The 21,928-nt window shown below is 52.8% G+C and overlaps 1 protein-coding gene across 6 annotated transcripts in view; it reads left to right on the forward strand.

Annotated features, from left to right (window-relative positions):
- Nucleotides 1-1,074: 1,074 nt before the first annotated feature.
- Nucleotides 1,075-21,928, forward strand: part of NR5A2 (nuclear receptor subfamily 5 group A member 2) — a 127,961-nt gene continuing 107,107 nt past the window's right edge. Inside the window, exons 1-5 of one of the 6 annotated variants that reach the window (XM_070768736.1) lie at nucleotides 1,075-1,393; nucleotides 12,992-13,129; nucleotides 17,093-17,211; nucleotides 18,727-18,868; nucleotides 21,070-21,716. In XM_070768736.1, the coding sequence (XP_070624837.1) occupies nucleotides 1,330-1,393; nucleotides 12,992-13,129; nucleotides 17,093-17,211; nucleotides 18,727-18,868; nucleotides 21,070-21,716 (1,110 nt within the window). In that variant the 5' untranslated portion in view covers nucleotides 1,075-1,329. The other 5 variants (XM_019976782.2, XM_019976781.2, XM_019976783.2 and 2 more) reach the window with 5 other exon arrangements.

Raw genomic sequence — 21,928 nt, forward strand, 5'->3', positions numbered from 1 at the left:
TAGGGCACGGTACCATCCCTACCTCTGAATCGCTTTCATAGGAGAAAAATAAATGTCTTATTTAAACCACTGTCTTTCTGGTTTTTCTATTATATGCAGTCAAATTTAATCCAAAAAATATATAATTTTGATGGGGAAAATGCTGTACATAAACACTCTGGGTTTTCCAATGGAATCTTAGGCCAAACACACACACACACACACACACAAAAACTGCTCCATTAGCAAAATCAAAACATACAAGAAAATGACTAACTGTTCCACAACATAGGAAGAGACATGCATTGTTCTAAGAATCCAGATTTTATTACTTTGGAAAACAATTGAGATATTCTACAAGAGCCTAAAACTAACCTTGGTCATTTGAATAATATGTCTTTCATGTGAGGAGTAACCCTTTTTTTCCCCCATGGATTCAAGGAAAGAATGATAATTTTTAAATTATGGCAAATGTATTTGCCAGCATTAACCTCAAAGTATGAAGTGTTACTTTTGGGGGGCAAAGAAATAGTCTGCCCTTTTAATCAACTGACCAATCTACAAACAAGCTAAGGTTAACTCTTCAGCTAATGAACAGGCAGGATAAAAAAAAAAAAAAAAGCTGGTTGACAAAACAAGAAGAGATAAATGAGCACAGGCTCAGCAAGCCTGCCTGAAGGGTTCCGAAGTGTCAATCATATGCCCGGTCATCACTTGGAGAATGAATGTCTGCCCACGTTATCATCTAAAATATATTTACAGAGGTCAGAAGAGCTACGTCCTCTTCTATGCAGAGAGGTGATGACATCCAGGGAGTATGTCACAAGCCTAAGTTTAGTTAGTGGATTTAAGCTGGTTTGCAGTTTTCCCCACTAAGTGTGATCTTCTGACCCCTCAGTTTTACAACCTTCTACTCTCTGCGCTGCACACCAACTCTCCACTTCTGAGTTAATCATTTCTGTGCCATTATCTGCCAAGAGTTCTTATCTCCTTTGCTGTCACTTTATAACAGGGTCCTCTTATCAACCTGCCTGGAGTCACATGATTCGTCCAAGCCTATCAAAAGTTTCCATGCCTCTGATTAGAAACCATCACGAAACTGGATACAAGGTTTACAGCAGATCACTAATGCTGGAAAAGTACAGAGTCCAGGGAAAGACGAGCTTGTAACTTTCTGGATTCTTGGAGGTTTTTTTTTTTTTTTTTCCTCTCTTTTTCTTAACTTTCACTCAGGGTTGTTGTAGTCTGATGTGTCCTGCCCAAGGCTTCAAAACTTGACAAGCTGCACTTCCTTCTTACACTCAATGATATCTGCTTTAAACCCAAGGACTGCCTATAGTTTCATTAAGAATGTCTTCTAATTCGGATACTGGGGATTTACAAGAATCTCTAAAGCACGGACTTACACCTATTGGTAAGTAGGAGTTGCTCTATTTATTATCTATTTATTATCCTGCTATGACACTAATACATGTAATTCAATGCCATTGATGTATTTACTATTATCAGTCACTGCTTTTCCAGTTGTGTTTATTAAAAGCACGTAAGTCCACGTATATATCACACATTTATCTTTCTTGAAGTTAAAGAGGCAAATGAATATTTCAAATATTCTTATAGCCTTTGTTTTTGGATGTCATTCCACCAGCCTAAAATAGCCAGAAAACAAAAAGTACAATATATTCATTTCATCCCTAATATTTTCTGATACTTTTAAATGAGAAATAATAAACTAAAAGTTGAACCAGTTGAAACAAGTTAGCCATATGGAGTCATCCCTGATCCAACCTTAGCAAAGGCTTTCAACTGTCTGTGGAGTTCGAAGCCACACCACCGTGCATCTCATTCATTGTAGGCACTACAGAAAATTTTGCTTTTCGTTCCAAAAGACAAAATCAAAACCCAAAATCATACCATCACTAGTTAAGAAGTTAAGGGTTACAGGTTTTCAAAATAATGAGTCTATCTTCTTTTTATAAACAGAATAAGTACACAAAGCTAATTTTCATTTTTAAAAAGTACAAGCAATGCCAAGTCACAAACGTTAATGTTACAGCAAGAACACTTTGAATTAACCCTAAAGGGTGAAAAAGAAAAGACTCCCAGACATCTGTCATTACTGCTTTGTGGGAAATCTTGCCTTTATTCCTCCGCACTCGTTTTTGAAGGCCCTAAGCCCTTTCTGCAGCACATTTCTTAGGCTTTGGAATGAATTGGAATGTCCCTGTAATTTGCAAAGGCCTGAGTTCCAGCTCTGCTGAGAAGGAAAACCAAGGTCTGGGTTTTTCCTCGTTCTCCCTTCATAACCAGCTGACTCCACTGAACGCAGTGATTGCTTTTTTATGGGTCAACTACACCCTAAAGCATATCAATTGAGGAAATGGCAAAAAAAAAAAAAAAAAAAGTTCTGTACTTACGAAAAGGAAAACGCTGGGAAGGCAGGCAGAGTGCAACAGAATTCAATTGCTCTGCAGATAAAAAGAAAATACGGGTACAGAAATGAGCTGGAAGAGAACACAGGGGCGATTTCACATCTTTGCCCAGGGAGCAGCAGCCGGGCTCCTGGGCAAAGGGTCCCTGAAGGCGGAGGCCGCTGGGGCGGGGGCGCGGGGACGCGCGGCGAGGCCCGGAGATGCGGGGGCGCGCGGCGAGGGCGTGCTCGGAGACGCACCCACCTGTGGATGCGAAGTCAGGGCGCGGAAATCCGGGACCGCGCTCGGGGACCCTCACTTGGCGGCGCCAGCCCGGGGTGAATGAACCGGGTGCGGCTCGGAAGGGACCGCCTTCGCGTTGCCTCGGCTCCCGCCCGGCGCTCAGGCCGCGCGGGGTCGGTGAGGCCGCGAGGCTGGACCCCCTTCACGTCTGGGGTCCGCAGGGTCCGGAGCCCCGGCGGCCGAGGGGTAGGGGTGGGGGCGGCCGTCTAATCCCGGAGGGACCGCTGGAGGCTGAGCCTCAAGAAGGTCCTGAAGAAGAGCCCAGGGGCCCACCCCGGCCCCCGAAACCTGTGCGGGCACTTTAGGGCGCCTCTAGATCACAGGCCGACCAAGAACAGTTTTGCGTTCAAAGAGACCTCTCCCCGGACCTCATTCGAGGGCACCGTCCACTCCGGGCCCAGGAACGCTCCCCACACCCTCCTTACCCCCCAGGTGCCCGGGCATGGCAGCCCCGCCGGTGGCTGTGAGACGCCCTCTTTGGAACCCCCTGGTCACCTCGGGGAGGCTGCTGGCTCTGAGCATCATCTGCTCCACAGCGTAGCCTCCCGGGATGCTGGGTGGGGGGTGTCATTCCCGGGGTGCTGGGGGCACTTTCCGGGATGCTTGGCCAGACGGTCACTCAGGGGGACAGTGCTGCATCAGCTCCTTCAGTGCGTCCCTGAAGGCCACTCGCCTCTAGAATGGGGGGGAGGGGTTCTGACAGCCCAGGGCAGGCCCACCGAGGAGAACCCCCTGGCGCAGCTCAGGGTGTCTGCAGTCCCTGGGGCTTTGATGGCAAATGGCACTTTGCGACCAGGGAGAGAAGCCCCCCAAACCGAGCCCATTGTATGTACAGTGCAGTCAGGGACTGAATTCTGCCTCAGTTTCTCTGTTCTGCTGGGAACGTGCCTGTTTATCTAAAAAGCAGTCTCTGTGGGTCCAAGCTGGCATGACAGTTTTATGTATTGGTGGTGCCATGACAACTGCATGTAGTCTGTGCTCATATAGAAAAGTGAAAATAAGACACCGATCGGTGTGTCTTCTGCCTGCAGGGCTGTCTGAGAGCATGAGAGCAGCAGACCTGGGCTATATCTAGATTGTTCCCTTCAAGGGAACTGGCCTCAGATGCCCTCCAGACTCTCGGTTTCTGGCTTAGGTTTTTTACATTCTCATAAATAGGGTGACATTACAGAGTGCTATGCAGTAATAGTTTGAGAGAGAGAATAAAGTATTTGTCTATATCAGCAAAAGAGCCAAATCCGTGTCGTAGGAAACATGTCATCTAAGGAGTAGGCAGCAACCCTCCAGCTATGTGCTCGACATTATGGTTGATTTGTGTTAAGTTTATGTAATTCTTCTAACTAAGTGCATTTCAAAGAATATTTAACAGTCTATATAATGTTGCATATGAGCCACAGTAAGTTCTGTGTAGCTAGGGTATATAATAGGGGTTCCCTAGTGGCTCAGATGGTAAAGAATCCACCTTCAATGCAGGAAACCAAGGTTTGATCCGTGGGTCAGGAAGATCCCCCTGGAGAAAGGCATGGCAACCCACTCCAACATTCTTGCCTAGAGAATCCCATGAACCAAGGGGTCTGGCGAGCTACAGTCCACGGGGTTGCGAAGAGTCAGACAGGACTGAGTGACTAAGCACGCACACACAGGGTACCTAAGACACGCGAAAGTGCTGCCTGGAGGCTGTGATGCCAGCGCTACTCTCTGGGCCCCTTGGTGCTCTCGGAGACTGATTTTATTCGGGTGATAAGCTTCGGCGAGCTCTGTGCCCTTGAGGGTCTCTGGAGCAGCGTCTCACAGTGGGCAGTAGACAGCCGGCTGTGTCGCCCTAACCTCTAGCCAGCTCCGTTCACAGTGCAGTTGAGAACACAGTCACCCACGCCTGTGCTCTGGTCCTCGAGCTGGGCTCAGGCGGCCAGTTTCGTCTGGGAAGCTGAGCCCCGGAGCCTCCTCTCCTCCCTGGCTCCTGCCCGCCTCCCAAACACTGCTTCTGAGATGCTCTGTACTGGCCTGGATCCGCAACTGTGATGGGACTTAAAGGACTTCTTTAATGAACCAAGAGAGATATACAGAGAAAGCGAGAACAGAGGCTTGGTGATGCTTTTTTCCTTTACTTGACCCTTCCACCCAGACACAATGTCTAGGGTTATCTTGGCTTTAGCCTTGAACTTGAACTGAGCTAGAGAAGGGCTCTGGGACTGTCTCCCTCCATGGTCCAACCTCCCCAAACAGCTCCTGGCATGCTCTATGCAGGGCAAGAAGCAGACATCTCGACCCCCAGTCCAGAACCTCCCTTTGAGGGTTCGTTCTTACTCCTCACCTTGTTGGAACTTCTCCGAGAAATCCACTTGGCTTCAGGGAGCTTCAGGAATTTGGGGGGCACTGTATCCAGGGAGGGCCTAGGGGAGAGCTGAATATGAATGGTGTGAATATGAGAGATGGAGTCTGGAAAACCCAAGTGGACTGAAACTGACCAGGACACTCAATAAAGTCTGCCTCCTCCTCAGTCTTTCAGGAAGCTCTGTTATGTATGTTTACATGATTCATAAGAAAAGATATATTTAACTTTTACAACTCAAATAAGCAGAACATCTGCAGATAATGTGACTGAGTCCTGAAGACAGTGTCAAACACTGTAAGACAGTGCAGTTGGCAAGAACCTTCCACTAGAAGGACCCATTTTTCATGGTCCTTAGAATGACTGGGCTTCCCAGATGGCGCTAGTGGTAAAGAGCCAGCCTGCCAAAACAGGAGACTTAAGAGTTGTGGGTTCCATTCCTGGGGCAGGAAGATCCCCTGGAGGAGGGCATGGCAACCCACTCCAGTATTCTTGCCTGGAAAATCCCATGGACAGAGGAGCCTGGCAGGCTACTGTCCATAGGGTCCCAAAGAGTCGGACATGACTGAGCAACTTAGCATGCAGAATGGCTAGTGACTCCCTTCCTAAGTGTTTTCCTTACAGAGGATGCTTTGGGGGAAATTAGGGGGAAAGGGAAAAAGATTTAAAAAACCGATATTAATAACAATGTGGTGGGCTGCTCTCCTGACACGATCACCTGCATGGAAAATTTATTTTGTTTAAAAAAAGGTTTTCTTTGTGAACCTTATTTTGTTGTTTAGTCACTGAGTTGTGTCTGACTCTATGCGACCCCACAGACTGTAGCCCACCAGGCTCCTCTGTCCATGGGATTCTCCAGGCAAGAATACTGGAGTGGGTTGCCATTTCCTCCTCCAGGGGATCTTCCCAACCCAGGGATCAAACCTGGGTCTCCTGCATTGGCAGGCAGATTCTTTACCACTGAGCCACCAGCGAAGTCCAAGTCTTCTTTTACTGATGGAAAAAAAAAAAAAAAAGAACTTAGAAAGGTCAAGTGATTTAGCCAAGGTCATTCAGTTTGTCAGAAGAGTGGGCTGTAAGTGGAACCCATGGATGGGGCTCTGAAAACCGTGCATTTTCCTCAAGGTTATACCTTTCGCCCCTGTTGAAATAAAGAAGTGATGATCACAAGCAATGTTGATCTATTCAGACTTTCTTCCGAAAGGCATTTTGGACTTAAGAAAGACACTGGTCAATGGCCCTTTGTCTTCCTCCTCCATCCACAGTGCAGATCAGGTTTAGAACCCCCAAGAGTTTGAAAGGGTGGGCTTGGGCGGCATCTGGAGCCCTGAGGGCAGAGCAGCAATGGGGAGTGGGAGGCGGTTGGGGGGTGGGGTTGGGTAGAGGGCTGTATGGGGGTGTGGGGGGAGGGAGGCCCTGCTTGTCTCAGACTCTGGAATTTCCTGAAAGGATCTTTGACGTTGAGCTTGCAGCTCTGTGGCCTCTGGTGACAACGCATGGGGCCATTGAGCGGATGACCAGGAAATAGAAAATTCACAGCATCCACTTGTTATCATCAGAGGTATGAGGAAGGCAGGGAAATCCCTCAAAATGAGGGCGTTTATAGAGGACTTTTTATTCCTATATATAATAAAGAAAGTCGTTCAGTCATGTCCGACTCTTTATGACCCCCACGGACTATACAGTCCATGGAATTCTCCAGGCCAGAATACCAGAGTGGGTAGCCTTTCCCTTCTCCAGGGTATCTTCCCAACCCAGGGATCGAACCCAGGTTTCCCGCATTGCGGGTGGATTCTTTACCAGCTGAGCCACAAGGGAAGCCCAATAGATCAACATTTTACTCCTAACAAACAAGCAAATGTCTCCTGGGGGGGAGGGGACAGGGAAAGAGTTTAAACACCGCCCCCCGCCCTTTTTAAGCGCTTTGACAAAGCCGGGTGTGTCTCCCACGCCAGGCGCTAACGTGCTTTCACAGTAAAGGCAGCTTCTGGCTGAGGGTCTGGGCGTCTGCAGCCTCAGGGTCCCAAGGCTCCATCGCCTCCACTGGTCTCTGTGGGCCTGGAAAGAAAACTGCTCGGAACCCGCCCCCCGCCCATCCCGTCCCCGAGGCGACGCCCCACAGTATCCAGACGAGGAACCCAGGGGAAAGCGAAAGGATTCGCCCCAAGGCTCGGCGCACCCTGGCCACCACCTCTTAATTACGAAAGTTGTTTTCCAGTTGGATGCAGGTTGGAAAAGGACCCTCTGAATCGCACGACCCGCGACCCCTTGGGGGACCCTAACTTGCCCACGCGGCAAGTCCCGGGGGGACGGTCCCCCCGCGAGCCCCGCCTTTCCAAACCCACACTTTGCTGGGTAAGAGGCACCCACAATGCTCGACGGCCGCAGCTCAGCGGGTCCGGCACCCTTAGATTTTAAGAACCCCCTCCCCGGGGGGCTTCCCTAAGACACAGCCTCGCGGCGGTCCATCCCCGAACGGCCCCAGCCGGGGAAGGGGAAGCTGGGCAGCACGTCACCCCTTCTCTCGTGAAGCTTCCAGTCTGGCCAGAGTCAGTGGGACGTCAGTCTAGAGTTATCTAGTGCTGGGATCCGAGTTCCTGCTCCGGGGGGCTCTGGGGAGTGGGATCGCCTGGGGAGCAGCTCTCACCCAGGGCTTGGTGGTCTGCTCTGGGCCAGCAACGCCCTCGTGAATGCCACTCACCGTTCTGGTTTGTCCCCAACAACCTGGACGAGGTGGTTCCCAGAGCTGAGTTGCAGCTCACTCGTGCTTCCATTTCAATTACAGAGAGGAAAGCTAGATTACATTGGCGGATTCCCAGGTGGCGCTAGTGGTAAAGAGCCAATGCAGGAGACGTTAAGAGAGGCAGGTTCGATCCCTGGGTTGGGAAGATCCCCTGGAGGAGGGCATGGCAACCCACTCCAGTACTCTTGCCTGGAGAATCCCATGGACAGAGGAGACTGGCAGAACCCAGTTCTTAGGGTCGCAAAGAGTCAGGCAGGACTGAAGCGACTGAGCGCACAGATTAGGTTGGACCAGCACCTACCCAAGATTAGGTCCCAGCCAGCTCCTTTCGCAAGACTGGATGTCCCCGTTCACCTCGAGGGCCACCGGCTATACCAAGGTAGAACGCGCCTGGATCCCTGGGCTGGGGCAGTTCTCTGCAAAGTAGAAGTTCTGCAAGGACGCCTTCATACCAAGGGCGGTAGGTTCTGATACTCCAGGCCAAAGTCTCCCCAACCTCACCTTTCCCTCGGGACAAAGATGCGAGTCTGTCTGGGGAGGGCTCGAGGGGCCTTGGTTACCCAGGAGTTGTGTCATCTTGCGTTTTCCTCGCTGGTCAAGAGGGGCCGGAGATACACTGAGATGCTCCCATAGTGAGCCTGCTCGCATCGCTGTTGGCGGCCACCCCACCAGGCAGTCTTCCGGGGTGGACGGTCTAAACTGGCTGCCCTTCTACCTCCTGGACTGGAGGTTGTTTTCGAGGATGTCGGAAGTAGCTATTTACGCAGGCGTCAGAAAAAGATAAAAAAAAAAAAAAAAAACACGACTTTTCACCTATTTCAGTTTATTTTCTGAACGCTTTGGCCAATTCCACGCTCTTCGGTAACTTACGTGTCTGCAGGAAAACTTAACTCTTAAAAAAAGTGCTTCCAGCGCGGGGGTGGGACGCCTCCACCCCAGCCACCCCCCCCTCCAGCTCGGGAGCGCGACTCCAAAGTTCTTGCTAAATTTAATTTTCAGAGGAAAGCAAAAGTGACTTCTGATGGGCTTTTCGAGTAGCAGGGGCGGAGAAATGAAACAGAGCCCGCGCTTCAGCGGTGTGTTCTGTCTCCCCCCAGGCTGGCCTGGCCTGGCCTCGGAGACTTTCTGGGGAAAGGGCGGAGGGATGGGGTGGGAATCTAGATTTCTTCTGAAGAGTAGACACATGCTCCGAGAAAAGTATTCCGGTTTCTCCAAAGCACCAAAAAGTCGGAATGGAGGAGGTGCTAGACATGGTTTTCAAGGATGCGGATTTGCAAGTTTTTGACGGGTTGGGATGGGTCGTGGCGGGGGGGGGGGGGGGGGGGGGTGCTTCCCCCACCCAGGCGCGCGAGGACAAGAATCTTCCTTGCTGTTCCTCCGGGGACCCGTGTTGTCGAGTCCAAGAAACCAGTCCTGAAAATCTTGACATTTTACGCCTTTGCAGACTGCACGCGGGAAGTGCGCGCGGCCGGCAGGCACGCCTCAGGTCAGGTCAAGGGCAGGCGGTGCCCGGCGCGCCCGGGAACGCGACGCCGAGCTGCGGGCAGGGGGAGGCGGGAGGGCCGGGCAGTAGCCTCCTCGTGGGCCGGGGGCGCGAGACCCCCTCCGCTGCTGCCCGCGGGCGCAGGGGGCGCACGGCCCCATGACGCTGAGCCTGGATAAAATATGCCGGGACTGCGCTTCTCAAGCTCGTCAAGGCTGCGGGAGCCTCCCCGAGCCATCATCTTTCGTAATTGCAACCGTCAATCAAGGCTTTAAGACAAAGTCAGAACCGGGAAGGGCGAGCCTGGAGACCGGCCCCGTAGGACGGGAGATGGAGGCGTGGGGGACGCGGGGAGCGAAGTTTGCAGGGGAGCGGAGAGCAAGTTGAGTATGTTGGGGGTGGCTGGAGCCGGAGCCGTCTCACTGGGCCTCCGGTCCCCACCAGTTAACTGCCCCGCAGCAGGGGTGGCTTCCCCGGGGCTCTCTACCGGGAGGCCGCAGAGGCCAGACGTCCCGCGCTGAGGGTGGGAGGCGTCCGCCCGCGGGCCCCGGCTTTGTGATTCCAAGGCGGTGGGTGTATACTTAGAGCGCAGACCACCCCCAGGCCTGGACTAGTAGACCACCCCGGCCCTGCCCCTCAGCCCCACCTCCCCGCCCTTCCTGGCGTCCGCGCCTCCCCCGCACTGCCCCCGGCCCCAGCCGCGCGCTGCGGCCTCTGCCACCTGGAACCATACCCAGGTAACCTTCCCGGCACCGCGGACCGGCTGGGCGCCTCCTCCCGGCGCTCTGCTTCCTCCAGGGTGTTCGGGGAGACGCCCAGGCCCATCCCAGGTCACAGGGCGAGCGGCTCCGGCGGAGGCCCCCTGCCCCGCGGAACTGAAGCGGCAAGGACCGGAGGGAGTGCGGGGAGGGGGAGGGGTGCGCCCGGAGCCGGCCTGCTGCCCAGACCCCACGCGGAGCGCCCGGGGGGAAAGATGACCAGCCCTCGGGTCTCTCCCGCGGGAGGTTTCCCGCATCGTCCACTAAAGGCGGGGTTTCCACGTCCCCCGGAGGGGTCGGCATAGCTCTGGCCCTCGGGACAGCCCTCTCCCGCCCCGTTCCTGGAACGAGCCCTCGGGGCCGGGGGTTCTCGGGAAGGGAAGTTTTCTCCAGGTCTGAGGCCACCTTCGCATTCGGTGCCCGTTGGGCTCGCAGCCGACCCGGCAGAGCCGTGGCCTGGACTCGAGCTTCAAAGCAAGGCGAAACCTTTCCGCTGTTACACGCCTGCGCATTCTTTGAAGAGCCGATTTTAAAAAACCCTGACCCGGCCGCCTTTCTCACCCCGTCGCCGCTCCCGTTTGTGAGACAAATGGGTGCGGGTGGCTGTCTGTCACCCTCATGCCACGCCTTTGGGGAGCGAGGAGAGGGGAGAGTGGCCTCCACACTTGTGTGGCCTCAACAGGCCCTCTCTGGGCTGAGGCTGCGCTCTGAACCTGACCCCGACCTCTGCCTGCAGCCAGGTCAGGCACTCCTCATGTGCGGGCAGAAACGGGCCATACTGCAACCCGCGGTCCTGTTAGACGCTCTGCATCCTTCTCTCAACCCTCCCGACCTCTTCCTCCTGCTCCAGCAACCGGCGGGCCTTCCCTCCCTCACTGGGGGGAGCACTAGAGCCCCCCTCCCCCAGATGCCAGCCTGGTGTTGGTAAGGAGGGTCAAAGTGCCCCCAGATGCTCTCTGCAGTGGGAGGGCTTCGTAATAAACTTATTCTGAAAGTTCATGTGAATCCACACGCAAGGTGCTAGCATTGACTTGAGCCCTTTCTGAGCTTCATTCACAACGATGCTTACAGCAACCAGGCAATACTGAAAATGACTGACTGTGATATTGTCACCAAAATCTGAGCATCAGAATGATCACTGATGTCGGCAACTGCAACCCACTCCCCTTTACCACCTAAGGGGCGGCCTTCTCACCAAGTTGAAAGGTTTTCGTGAAACCTGCAGATGCTACTAAAACTGAGGTCTGAATAACTTCGACTCTGAGTACTGTATGTTAAGCAGCAAAGTGACAGGTCAGTTCTGAGAGGCAGCAGTGTGTGAATGGCCAGGCCTGGGATGTGGTGAGCAACCCATTTCATTCAAAAGTGTGGATTATGTATGGCAGTGATTGGAGTACTTTTCAATTCATCAGATACTGGACTGGCCAGTTTGAGTATGTGATCTCTATGCCATTCACACAGAATAAATTCAGAGCCTTTGAGATTCAAATTCACCCCCTTGTGGGTGGACTCTCAGCTGATACTGAATATGAGGCGTTTCACATGCAGTCAGGAGGCTGGGGATAGAGTGTTTTCATCTTGTTGAGATGAGATCTGAAAACTTTGAAGATGGGGCTGGGCTGGTGTGGAAGAGCTTGCATAACAGATGGTTCTTTAAAACTTTTTTTCAAGTGCTGGGCCTCTGGGCCTCAAGTGGCCCGTCCCACCCCAGAGACCTGCGGATGAAGAGGAAGCCGGCGCTGCTCTTTGCATTCTGTATGGAAACACGGCTCACTAACATTTTAGGAAGTCTGTCGCCAGCCTGATCTGGGGGCTCGAGGAGGCGGGTGGTGTTTATAAATGAGCGAAGGAGCTGGAGGAGAATGGGGGGCTGGGGAGGGCCGTTCGGATTCGAGGCAATTGCGCCAACTCTCGGCGACACGGCTGTTCGCTCCTGAGCAGGTGGACCGCGCCGCTGGGCCCCTCTGGGGGCGGGGTGGGGGGCTGTGGACTCGTTGCCGAGGGGAATGGGGCCCGGAGACCCTGGAGCGCAGACCAGCTCTTCTTTTCTCTCCTGGTTTGTTGAAACGCGTTCAACTCCCCCTCACCTAGCGCGCACGGCGGGCGCACCCCCGCGGGCTTCCCCCCTTCGCGCCGACACCTCCAACCAGCTTCTCCTCGGCCGCCGCGCTCAGGCAGAGGTCGCCTCTCAGCCGCTCTAAGACCCGCCGCGCGCACATCCCCCGCCCCGGGCGGTGTGGGAGGGGGCGAGGCGGGGTGAAGAGGTTGGGGCGGCGAGGGGCCGGGAAGCCTGGGCCTCGTCCTCATTGGCTGGCGCCTGGGGTCCGACCCGAGTCCGGAACCCGCGTCCCCATCCCCGGCCCTCACCCCTCATCCCGGCCTCCCCCGACCCGGTCCTCCTCCCCTCCCTCTCCCCCACCCCCAGCCTCGCCGCCCCGGGGCTGCAGAGGACCGCTCCCGGACGGGAGTGGACTAGGCGGCGGAGGGAGGCTGGAACTTCCAGCTCCACGCCTGAGAGTGAGCGAGAGGGAGGCAGACACGGGAGAGGGGCGGAGAGGAGACGGAGGCCAGAGACCGCGCGAGCGGGAGACCCTGCGGATCCCGAGCGGAGGGCAGCAGAGGGCGGGGTGCGGGTCGCCGAGCCGAGCCGTCCGGGAGCCGTGGCGGCAGCAGCAGCAGCAGCTCGGCCGCCGCCTCCGCTGCGCGCCCGGAGCTCGGCCGGACGCGCCCCCGCGCCCCCGGCAGCTGCGCCCTAGCCGAGCCGGGCCCCCCGGCCCGGACGCAGTCTTCGCTCGGTGCCCGCCGCTTCCTCCTCGCGGTTCAGGGGCGGCTGAGGAGCAGCGAACCTGGACGGGGCTCCGGGGTCCTGACGGCAGCCCCGGAGGCGACGGGGACGCGCTCCGGAGCGCCTGCGAGAGAGCAGCCGGCCGGCCGCCCCCTCCTTCTTCCCGGCGGAGTTGAAGCCGTGCCGCCCGCATTCAGGTGCAAGGCTTCCGGACGGACACGGACCCCTTGCCCCCGCCCGCGGCCGCCTTGTCATGCTGCCCAAAGTGGAGACGGAAGCCCTGGGACTGGCTCGGTCGCATGGGGACCAGGGGCAGATGCCGGAAAACATGCAAGGTAAGGAGGCGCTCGCGGCGCGCGGCTCCCGCGGCTCCCCCGCCCCCGGCTCGCCCCGCGGGCTGCAGCCGCCGGCCCCGCGCGGGCGCTGGACTGACCGCCCGGCGCTCGCCGCCGCGGGGCTGCTGGGCTGCGGGGCGGCGCGCGGGCGTCGGGCCCCGTCCCCAGGGAAGGCATAAAAGTTTATGGCTCTTGAACAATGCGGGGCGGGGATTTTCCGAGCAATGCCTAATTGGCCGCTTCTAATTAAGAAGAGAGGCTTCGAGCTCCGGCGACCGAAGCCGGGGCAGCCTCTGTCTAGAGATCTAATTATTCCAACTATCCTTCTAAGAAATGGAACTAATCTCGGGAAGCCCGAGCAGGTTCCCGGTCACTCGAATCGGGGGAACTTGAACCAGTGCTCTTGAGTGCAGAAGAACCCTCTGCCTGGGAAAGTCAGCTGCAGAAAGCGCAGGACCTCGGGGAGAGCTGGCTTAGCGGTGTCAGGACGCCAGGGCACCCTGCAGCCCCGGCGCACCCGGGGAGTCGGCTGGCATTGGAACAACTTCTTAAAACGGCAGGCAGAACTGGAAAGAACCAGTTGTCTCCAGCCGGGCACTGCGGAGTGAGTGCAGGGCGGGGGCGGCGGCTTAGCTTCCAGCCTCTTCGGTCGGATACCTGGGAATGTGGAAGTCCCGTTTGTTTCCCAAGCTTTTGATTGCTAACAACAAGCGCGAGGCCGAATGGCAAATCCCGTAGGCTGTATTTTCGCCACGTTCCAAAAGAAGCGATTCTAGACCCTGGCCGTGTTAAGCCCTTCAGAAGTTTATCGCAGTTGCTCGGGGCCAGGGAGGGAACAATGCTAGGAAAAGTCTCCGGTGCCCTTCCAACCTCGCCCCTGCCAGCGCGCAGGATGTGCGGGCCGGCGGGCCTGTGATTCCGAGCGCTTCCTGCCATCCCCTCGAGTGAACTTGAAAGGGCCGGGGACGCGCCGAGAGCAGAGTTCAGGGCTGGCGCCCGCGGCGGTGCGAGAGAGGCGGCGCGGGACCCGGGGCCTGAGGTCGCCCCGCTGTTTGGAGACGAGGGGACGGCGGGAGGGCGTGCGTCCCCGCCGGTGGGGTCGGTCATGGCTAGAGGATCCTGGGGTCTCGCCCAACCTCCAGGGAGGGCCGTGGAAGTCCCCGGGGGCCGAGCCCCTAGAGTCTAACCTGTAGGCTGGCTGCCCCGGGGAGGACCCGGTTGGCCCAAAGAGGCTTTCCCGCCGGGCACCTGGGATTCTGCGAAGCGGGCCCAGGGGAAGCAGCCCCGGGGCGCCGCATCGGGCCCCTCGGCCGCCACTGCCGAGGAATGTCCCTTGGGCGCCCTCGGAGCCGGCGAGATGCTGGCGTCCAAGGGAAAGTTTCGGCTTCTCCTTCCCGTGCGCGATTCTGAGCGCCTCGGGAAAAGAAGCGCAGGGAGAAGTTGGAGCAGGAAGTCGGGTGGGGGTAAGACGGGAGGAAGATAGCACTGTGGTATTTTCTTTGTAAAATTCGAGAGGGCCGTTCCTGACCCGATCCAGCGCCTGGGGCAGAGAGCCGGCCTTCCCTGGTGCCTGGGGCTCTGGGACGTCGCCGGCTGCTTGCTCAGCCCTGGGGTGGAAAGCTGGTGGAAAGCGCCCGGCGCGGCTTCCTCCAGGCGACGCGCGGCCTGCGGCCCGAGGGGAGCCCCTGGGGACGCGGACTCCACGCCCTGGCCTGGGCCGCGCCGCGGTCCGAACCGTGGCGGGTGGGGGAGAGGTGCAGCAAAGGGACCCCCTACCGGGTCCCGGGACGGTTCGAGGAACTCGTCCACGTGCCTGGGCGGTCTCTGCCGTCCCAGGCGCCGGCGTCCCCCGCTGCTTTCTCAAGACCGGGACTTCTTTGCTCGAATGCGTTGGATTCTCTGAAGACTCACTCGAGCTACAGCACGTGGGCGCCTCTGAAAGATGCCCGGGTCTCGCACCACGGCGTCGGTCTCCCCACGCGGCCTCGGTCTTGGAATTTTCCAAGAGGGTCCCCAGCCTCGGTCTTTAGGATGTCGGATCCCGAGGTGCGCACCGGGTCCCCTACCTCTTCGCACCTCTCTGGGGCTAAGTGAAGAGTTTACTTTGCTGGGGAAAGGGGGAAGGAGAAAGGCGAAAGGCATACACTTGGAAAAGTACACTTTTTCCCCTGTCCGAAAACACGCCTGGAGACAACAGTCACGACCTTTCAGGAGAGTGAGGCTATGAACAAACTTCTGGAAACCTCAGCCTCAGCCAAAGCCCAGGCTCCCCAAACCCGAGCGGGGACCTCCCTTGGCCCCCGCGAGAGGACTGCGCTCTGTGTCTCTATTTCTATTTCTCGGAGCTCAGACGCCTGCCTCGGCTTTTCCCATCTTTTCCTGGAACCCCCCCTCCCCAAACTCTGGTAACTCATCCCGATCTACGCCCCAACCCAGGACTCCATGTCTCGGGAGAGGCTCCCGGTAGGGGGGTCAGTCGAGAAGCGCGGCTAGGGACCCCCCCCACCCTAAAGGCCCTTTCCAGAAGCCCCCAGAATCCGTAAAGAAAACAGAACTGTATTTAAAACACACACACACACACACACACACACAACTCTTTGGCCAGGAGGCCAAAGTGGTGCTGGAGTGTCCTGGCACTTTGGGGACGGGTGGGGGGCCTGTTGTCTCCCTTTCCTTTTCGGTAAACAAATCAGAGGAAACTCCTGCCGGCTCTCAGTTCCCCCATCCCCCGCCCAGCCCCGCCCCGCCCCCTGAAAATGCCACTGATTAACTTAAAACAAACTTGACTGGGGCGTTCGTGCGCCTGTGTGTAGCCCCAAGTTGAGCAAGGGGCGAGAGGCAAGTGCGCCCCGGGGTTCGCAGGAGGTGCCCGGAGGCTTCGGCGGCGGCCGGGCCGCGCGGACCTGCCCTCGGCGTCCCCCGCCTTCCCCGGCCCGTGGCCCGCGCTGCGAGGCTCCCCCGGCGTGGACCGAGTCTCCGGGAGGGGCCGGATCAGGTATTACCTGGGTCTCCCGGCCTCCGCCCCTCCCGCGCAGTTTTTCTCGGTCTTAGAGCTGCGAAGACGCCTTCCCCGGACTGCGTCCGGAGCTGGACGGTTACCCGATCCCTGCAGGGAGCCGCGCGAAGCTGCCGCCTGATTTCTGTTTAACAGGGGAGCTCGAGGTGTTTATATTTTGCAGTGATGATCGGAAACATGTGAAGTTCATTAAAGGACTTCAGTACTTCGCGACGAAACCAAACTCTCGTGTGTATCTTTTGCTTTCCTTCTTTTCCTTCTTTTTTTCTTTCCCTTTACGTCCGTGCTCCCTCCCCTTTTTCTAGTAATTTTTACAGTAGATTTTCAAAAGTGCAGAGATCAAAGCCCAACCAGTACGTAACTGGGTGTTTGGATTAATCTAACAGCTCTGAACGCTGGGAGCCTCGGGCTGTGGCTGGAACAGAGCTGCTGACGAAGTGTCCGGGGCTCCCCGTTCCCGGTGGAGGTTGGGCGTTGCTTTCACTCAGACACCTAAGGCTCGGGGAACTGTGGGCAAACCCGGTTCCAGTGAGAGGATGACGCTGTGTGCTGCTTTCTCTTCCTTAGGAAAAGGTGACGTTTTGGAACTTATCAGCAAGGCGATTTAAAAGGAATTCTAAGTTGTTACTTTATGCAGTTCGTGTTTCTTTTCTGGATCTCTTTTGCAGAGTTAAGAGACTTGTGTTCAACAGTGGTCAGCTTAAGAATGTTTAACAAAAGAATTTAGAATTATTTTTAAATTAAAATAATGTGAAGTGCTTACTCATTGATGCCAAAAGAGGTTTTGCTTTGACTGTAAAAATAACTCTGCGGTACACCTGTAAGACATTTGTATTTTCTGTTTTACCTGGTGATGTCTGCCCTCCAGTCACCAACCGCTTCCTTTTGCAGGATTGAAACCTACCTAGTAAGTTAATCGGGTGTGTGCATCCCTCTTCTTGTTTCAGTGTCCCCGTTTAAAATGGTGAATTACTCCTATGATGAAGATCTTGAGGAGCTCTGTCCGGTGTGCGGAGACAAAGTGTCTGGGTACCATTACGGGCTCCTCACCTGTGAAAGCTGCAAGGTGTGCTTCTGCGTTGCTACCTGAGAAATGTAATGTTCAAACCAAAATAAACCACTGGACCACTTCTTCAGGCTAAATGTAGGCTGTCTTTTTTGGACTCAAAAATGAGAGAGGGAAAGAGTGAGTCTTAGTGAGATGATTCTTAGAAATATGTGTCTGATTTAATCCCCAAAGCAAAGAAATTTATGCTGTTTAGAAAACTTTGCCAGTATCACGACTTTAAAATAGTTTATTGCAGGAAAGTGATGTAGCTGTAGAAAGGCTTCTATTTCTAACAGTCCGGAATATTGATTTTGCTTGACTTATATATATTTAAAGCATCGTTGTTCTTGAGAGCCAACATGACAAAGTATTTCCCAAATACATTTTAACTTCAGAGTATTCTGTGCTACACATCCAAACATTTTTTATCCACAGATATAAAAGTCTAAATTCCCAGCTGCATGATTTCATCCTGATTTATTCTAAAAATAATTTTTAAGACTTTGGGAATTTATATCAGAAAGAATAGAAACCAGATCTTAAGTTTATAATATGAGTAGTTTTAAGTATATGGTGACTTATTTAAATGCAAGAGTTTTTAATATGTGAGATGTACTGTATTATTACTAATAACATCAACTATACAGTAAGGATTTATCTCAGACTTTTTTCATATATTCTCAGTAAATTTAATACTCCTTATTTTTCAACATTTTTAAAAGTAGAAAACTCAGTACAATTACTAAACCACTGCCAAGAAAATCTCTTCTCTTTTTTTATAACAAAGTAAGATGGTTTCACTTTGTGGTCAGTAGGGCAAACAGAGAATATACCATCTAAGCAGTTACTGTGTTATAAAGCTACAGATTTTATTTCTGATTAATTCTTTTGGGTGAAATATAAGGAAGGCATACACTCTGCTAAAACCCAGTTCTCTGCTCTACATGCTTTTTTCCCTCATAAGTTTCACCTTTTTCTTTGCAGTTCCCCAACTTCATGTATTCCAATGGAATTATGAACATTTTCCACATTTTTCCATTTTATTCTTTAAATGCTTTTGCTTTTAACTCTGTAGTGCTGACGTTTATAAAACATCTGAAGTGTTTTGTTATTTCATTTTTTCTATTGGTATTTTACTGTAGTTTGCCACCAAAATTATATCAGACTACGTAAAAATAATTCAGCTCTCTAAAAGTACCTTGTCTGGAACATGAAGGTTAATAAGGAAAAAAAAACAACAAAACTACTGATCAATATAGCATGTATTTTCCCCTGAATGTTGAGATAAAACTGTGTAGACAAAGCTCTCCAAGATTTGATGTGATTCTTGTGAAGAATAACTCTGATGTCAGAAAAATCTCCACCATAGCCTGGTTTTGAAGGGTTGATCTTGTTAAAACGTGAAACAAGCCACAGAACCACATAAGGACTCAAACGGTGCAATAAAAAGATTTACTGGTGATTTCCTTAAAATGAAACAATAGAAGAGACGGGTGTTAGCTTTATAATATGTCTTACTGTTTTCTCTTATAGGGCTTTTTTAAGCGAACAGTCCAAAATAATAAAAGGTACACGTGTATAGAAAACCAGAACTGCCAAATTGACAAAACACAGAGAAAGCGTTGTCCTTACTGTCGATTTCAAAAATGTCTAAGTGTTGGAATGAAGCTAGAAGGTAAGTTTTTTCTAAAGACTGCTGCCTGTTCAAATTCTCCAAGGACATAGGATTTAAAACAACATTGTACTTATAACATGGTAACAGTATTTTCTTAGTCTTTTAACACTATTGACAATAATATCTTTTTACATTTTGTCAGCAGTATAGTCTGAGTCTCATTTAAAGGCTGGTGAAATCTACTAGGAAAAAAGTTTTTAACATTGGCGTTTCGCCTCCCCACCTCATTTTTTAGTTTGAGAAGCAGATGCATTTCATAGGGTAGATGAAAGCAAGACCAATGTGATTCAGCTGAGAACAAGTAAAAATAATTTGCCAAAATATTTTTTAAAGTCCTTTAAAGGTTTCAGATCAGGATGCCCTAGTAAAAAAGTTTGATTTTAATCTTTTTAAATAGGTTAACTTGTCTTGATTGTTACTATTAGTTTCATGATTCCTGAATAAGAGTTAAAACCTTTAATTATAAAGAGATTTTTCTCATGGAGAGTATCATTTTTGATTGTGTAGGAAAGCACAGTTTTTTTAAGATGATGACTGAGCCTGCAAAATTAAAAAAAAATTTTTTTTTGAGAATCAGGAAACATGAAAATTAATGAACTGTCATGTCGGTAGCAGTGGTTTGACGAGAACAAGAGAGTGGCTCCCCCAAAGCCACATTAAGCTTTGTGTTGAAAAAGGAGGATCTGCGTTTATACTGTACAGACTGGAGGAAGTAAAGTTAATATGTGACTGCTATAAATAACCTGTAGTTCATGGATGTTATGGTGTGTTGCTGGTTTTCAGTCTCTGACCCACTGACTTTCCACAGATTGCATATACTGTAAATAAAGTAATAAGAAGGGATACAGACCCCAGAGATGTGCCGGATGCGGGGGCCCATTCCATTTGATCAGTGAGACACAGACTAGTTGTCTTTGGGGCTTTTCTGTTGCATGGCACTCAGACTTGATGGAAATACTCAAAAAATTTCAAATACTCTGCAGAAATTGCTAATAGATTCCTTCCCAATAGAAGAGGCCTCGTGGGTTATCTGGGGACTGTGATGAGATTGAGAAAGGATGTAACTGCTTGTCAGTTTCTTCATTACCAATCACTTTATTATTTTCCAAACAGCAAAACAGTGTGGTAGATGCTTATGATAGTATGAGACTCGGAAGATAAAATGTTAAAAATTAAACGTTGTGACCGTTGATTAAAAAAGAAAAAGGAACAGGTTGCCTTTCTCTAGCTTAAAAAGTGTGCTTTCTTAATAGGAAGTCACTTGTGGTGCGTGTTCATACTTTGTTCACAGTGAGAAGAAACAGTCGAATATTCAATAAATACCATCCAGATGAAAAACTCTTTATTATCTTGTGTGGTATTCTGGGTGCCCAGCATTCACAATAAATTTTTAATGCTGTACTAATCCGAAGATAAAAAGCTCCAGAACTTAACCTCCAGCAATTTCACCATGTCACAGGCTGTCAGAGGTGCTGTGTCTGGTCTAATTGCCAGTGGTCACTGTGAGCCAGCAGAGACCCACTACGGATATTGCTGGACGTGGCCCCGGACACCGCCCGGTACCGGGACGGTGGACCGTTCTGACAGCTTCGCAAATGAATCTGCGTTTCGTTAGGTCCGGTTCTGCTTAATTGAAAACAATGCCCGGTGGCTACCTGGTGTGTGCCCGTCAAGTCTGGGTGAGGATGGTTTCCCGAGAAGAGCGTGTACCTAGCGATTTTGCAGCAAATTAGCCAAAAAGAATTTGAGAGAGGAAGCTGTTCTCAGGAGAAATAGTCACAATTTGATCCAGTAATGGCCCCTTTGATTTGGGGGGGTGGTGCGCCCTCTGAGTAGTTTGTGTTTCCATAACGAGAAGCCCAGCCTTGCTGGCAGGACAGAATCCGATCCTCGTCCTTAGCAATACCCCAGGGGTAGCAAGCACTAGGAGTCTCTTCAGTCCACCAAAGGGTTAATGTGTCCCCACATAGCCGAAATATTTTTTTGATGACAAACACACTTGGAGGAAAGAATTCATAAATAAAGAGGACATGGCTTTTTTTGGGACTCTTTGAGAGCTATTGTGGTGAAAATAACCACATACAGACCACTTCTGGTCCATTTTGAGCCTAACTATCCGGAGATCGGGACAGTGCTCAGAACTTACATCTTATTTATACCCTTACTTCCTTTTTTTTGTTTTTTCATGCCCACACCAACAGCGGTAAGGGCAGACCGAATGCGCGGAGGAAGGAATAAGTTCGGGCCCATGTACAAGAGGGACAGGGCCCTGAAGCAGCAGAAGAAAGCCCTCATCCGGGCCAACGGACTGAAGCTGGAAGCCATGTCTCAGGTGATCCAAGCCATGCCCCCCGAGCTGAGCATCTCCTCTGCGATTCAGAACATCCACTCTGCCTCCAAAGGCCTACCTCTGAACCACGCTGCCTTGCCCCCTACAGACTACGACCGCAGCCCCTTTGTGACCTCCCCCATCAGCATGGCCATGCCCCCTCACGGCAGCCTGCCCGGGTACCAGACCTACAGCCACTTTCCCAGCCGCGCCATCAAGTCCGAGTACCCCGACCCCTACACCAGCTCCCCGGAGTCCATCATGGGCTACTCCTACGTGGATAGTTACCAGACCAGCTCCCCGGCCAGCATCCCCCACCTCATCCTGGAACTGCTCAAGTGTGAGCCCGACGAGCCCCAGGTGCAGGCCAAGATCATGGCCTACCTGCAGCAGGAGCAGGCCAACCGCGGCAAGCACGAGCGGCTCAGCACGTTCGGGCTCATGTGCAAGATGGCAGACCAGACGCTGTTCTCCATCGTGGAGTGGGCCCGCAGCAGCGTCTTCTTCAGGGAGCTCAAGGTACGTGCCGGCCGCCGGGGCGCAGGGCTCCGCTTCCCTCCGCACGGCCCGGCCTTGTGCCGCTGCACAGGGTCTGGGTGCCGCGCACACGTTGTCCTTCCTTCCTTGTAAAGCGGTGTTTCAGACCTTGACTTCAGAACTGCCGCGGCTTCCCTCTATGCGCCTGTATTTTCTGCAGCTCTCCGTTTAGGGGCGTGGCATTTAATGTCACA

The sequence above is a fragment of the Bos indicus genome, chromosome 16 (assembly GCF_029378745.1).
Source record: "Bos indicus isolate NIAB-ARS_2022 breed Sahiwal x Tharparkar chromosome 16, NIAB-ARS_B.indTharparkar_mat_pri_1.0, whole genome shotgun sequence".
NCBI lineage: Eukaryota > Metazoa > Chordata > Mammalia > Artiodactyla > Bovidae > Bos > Bos indicus.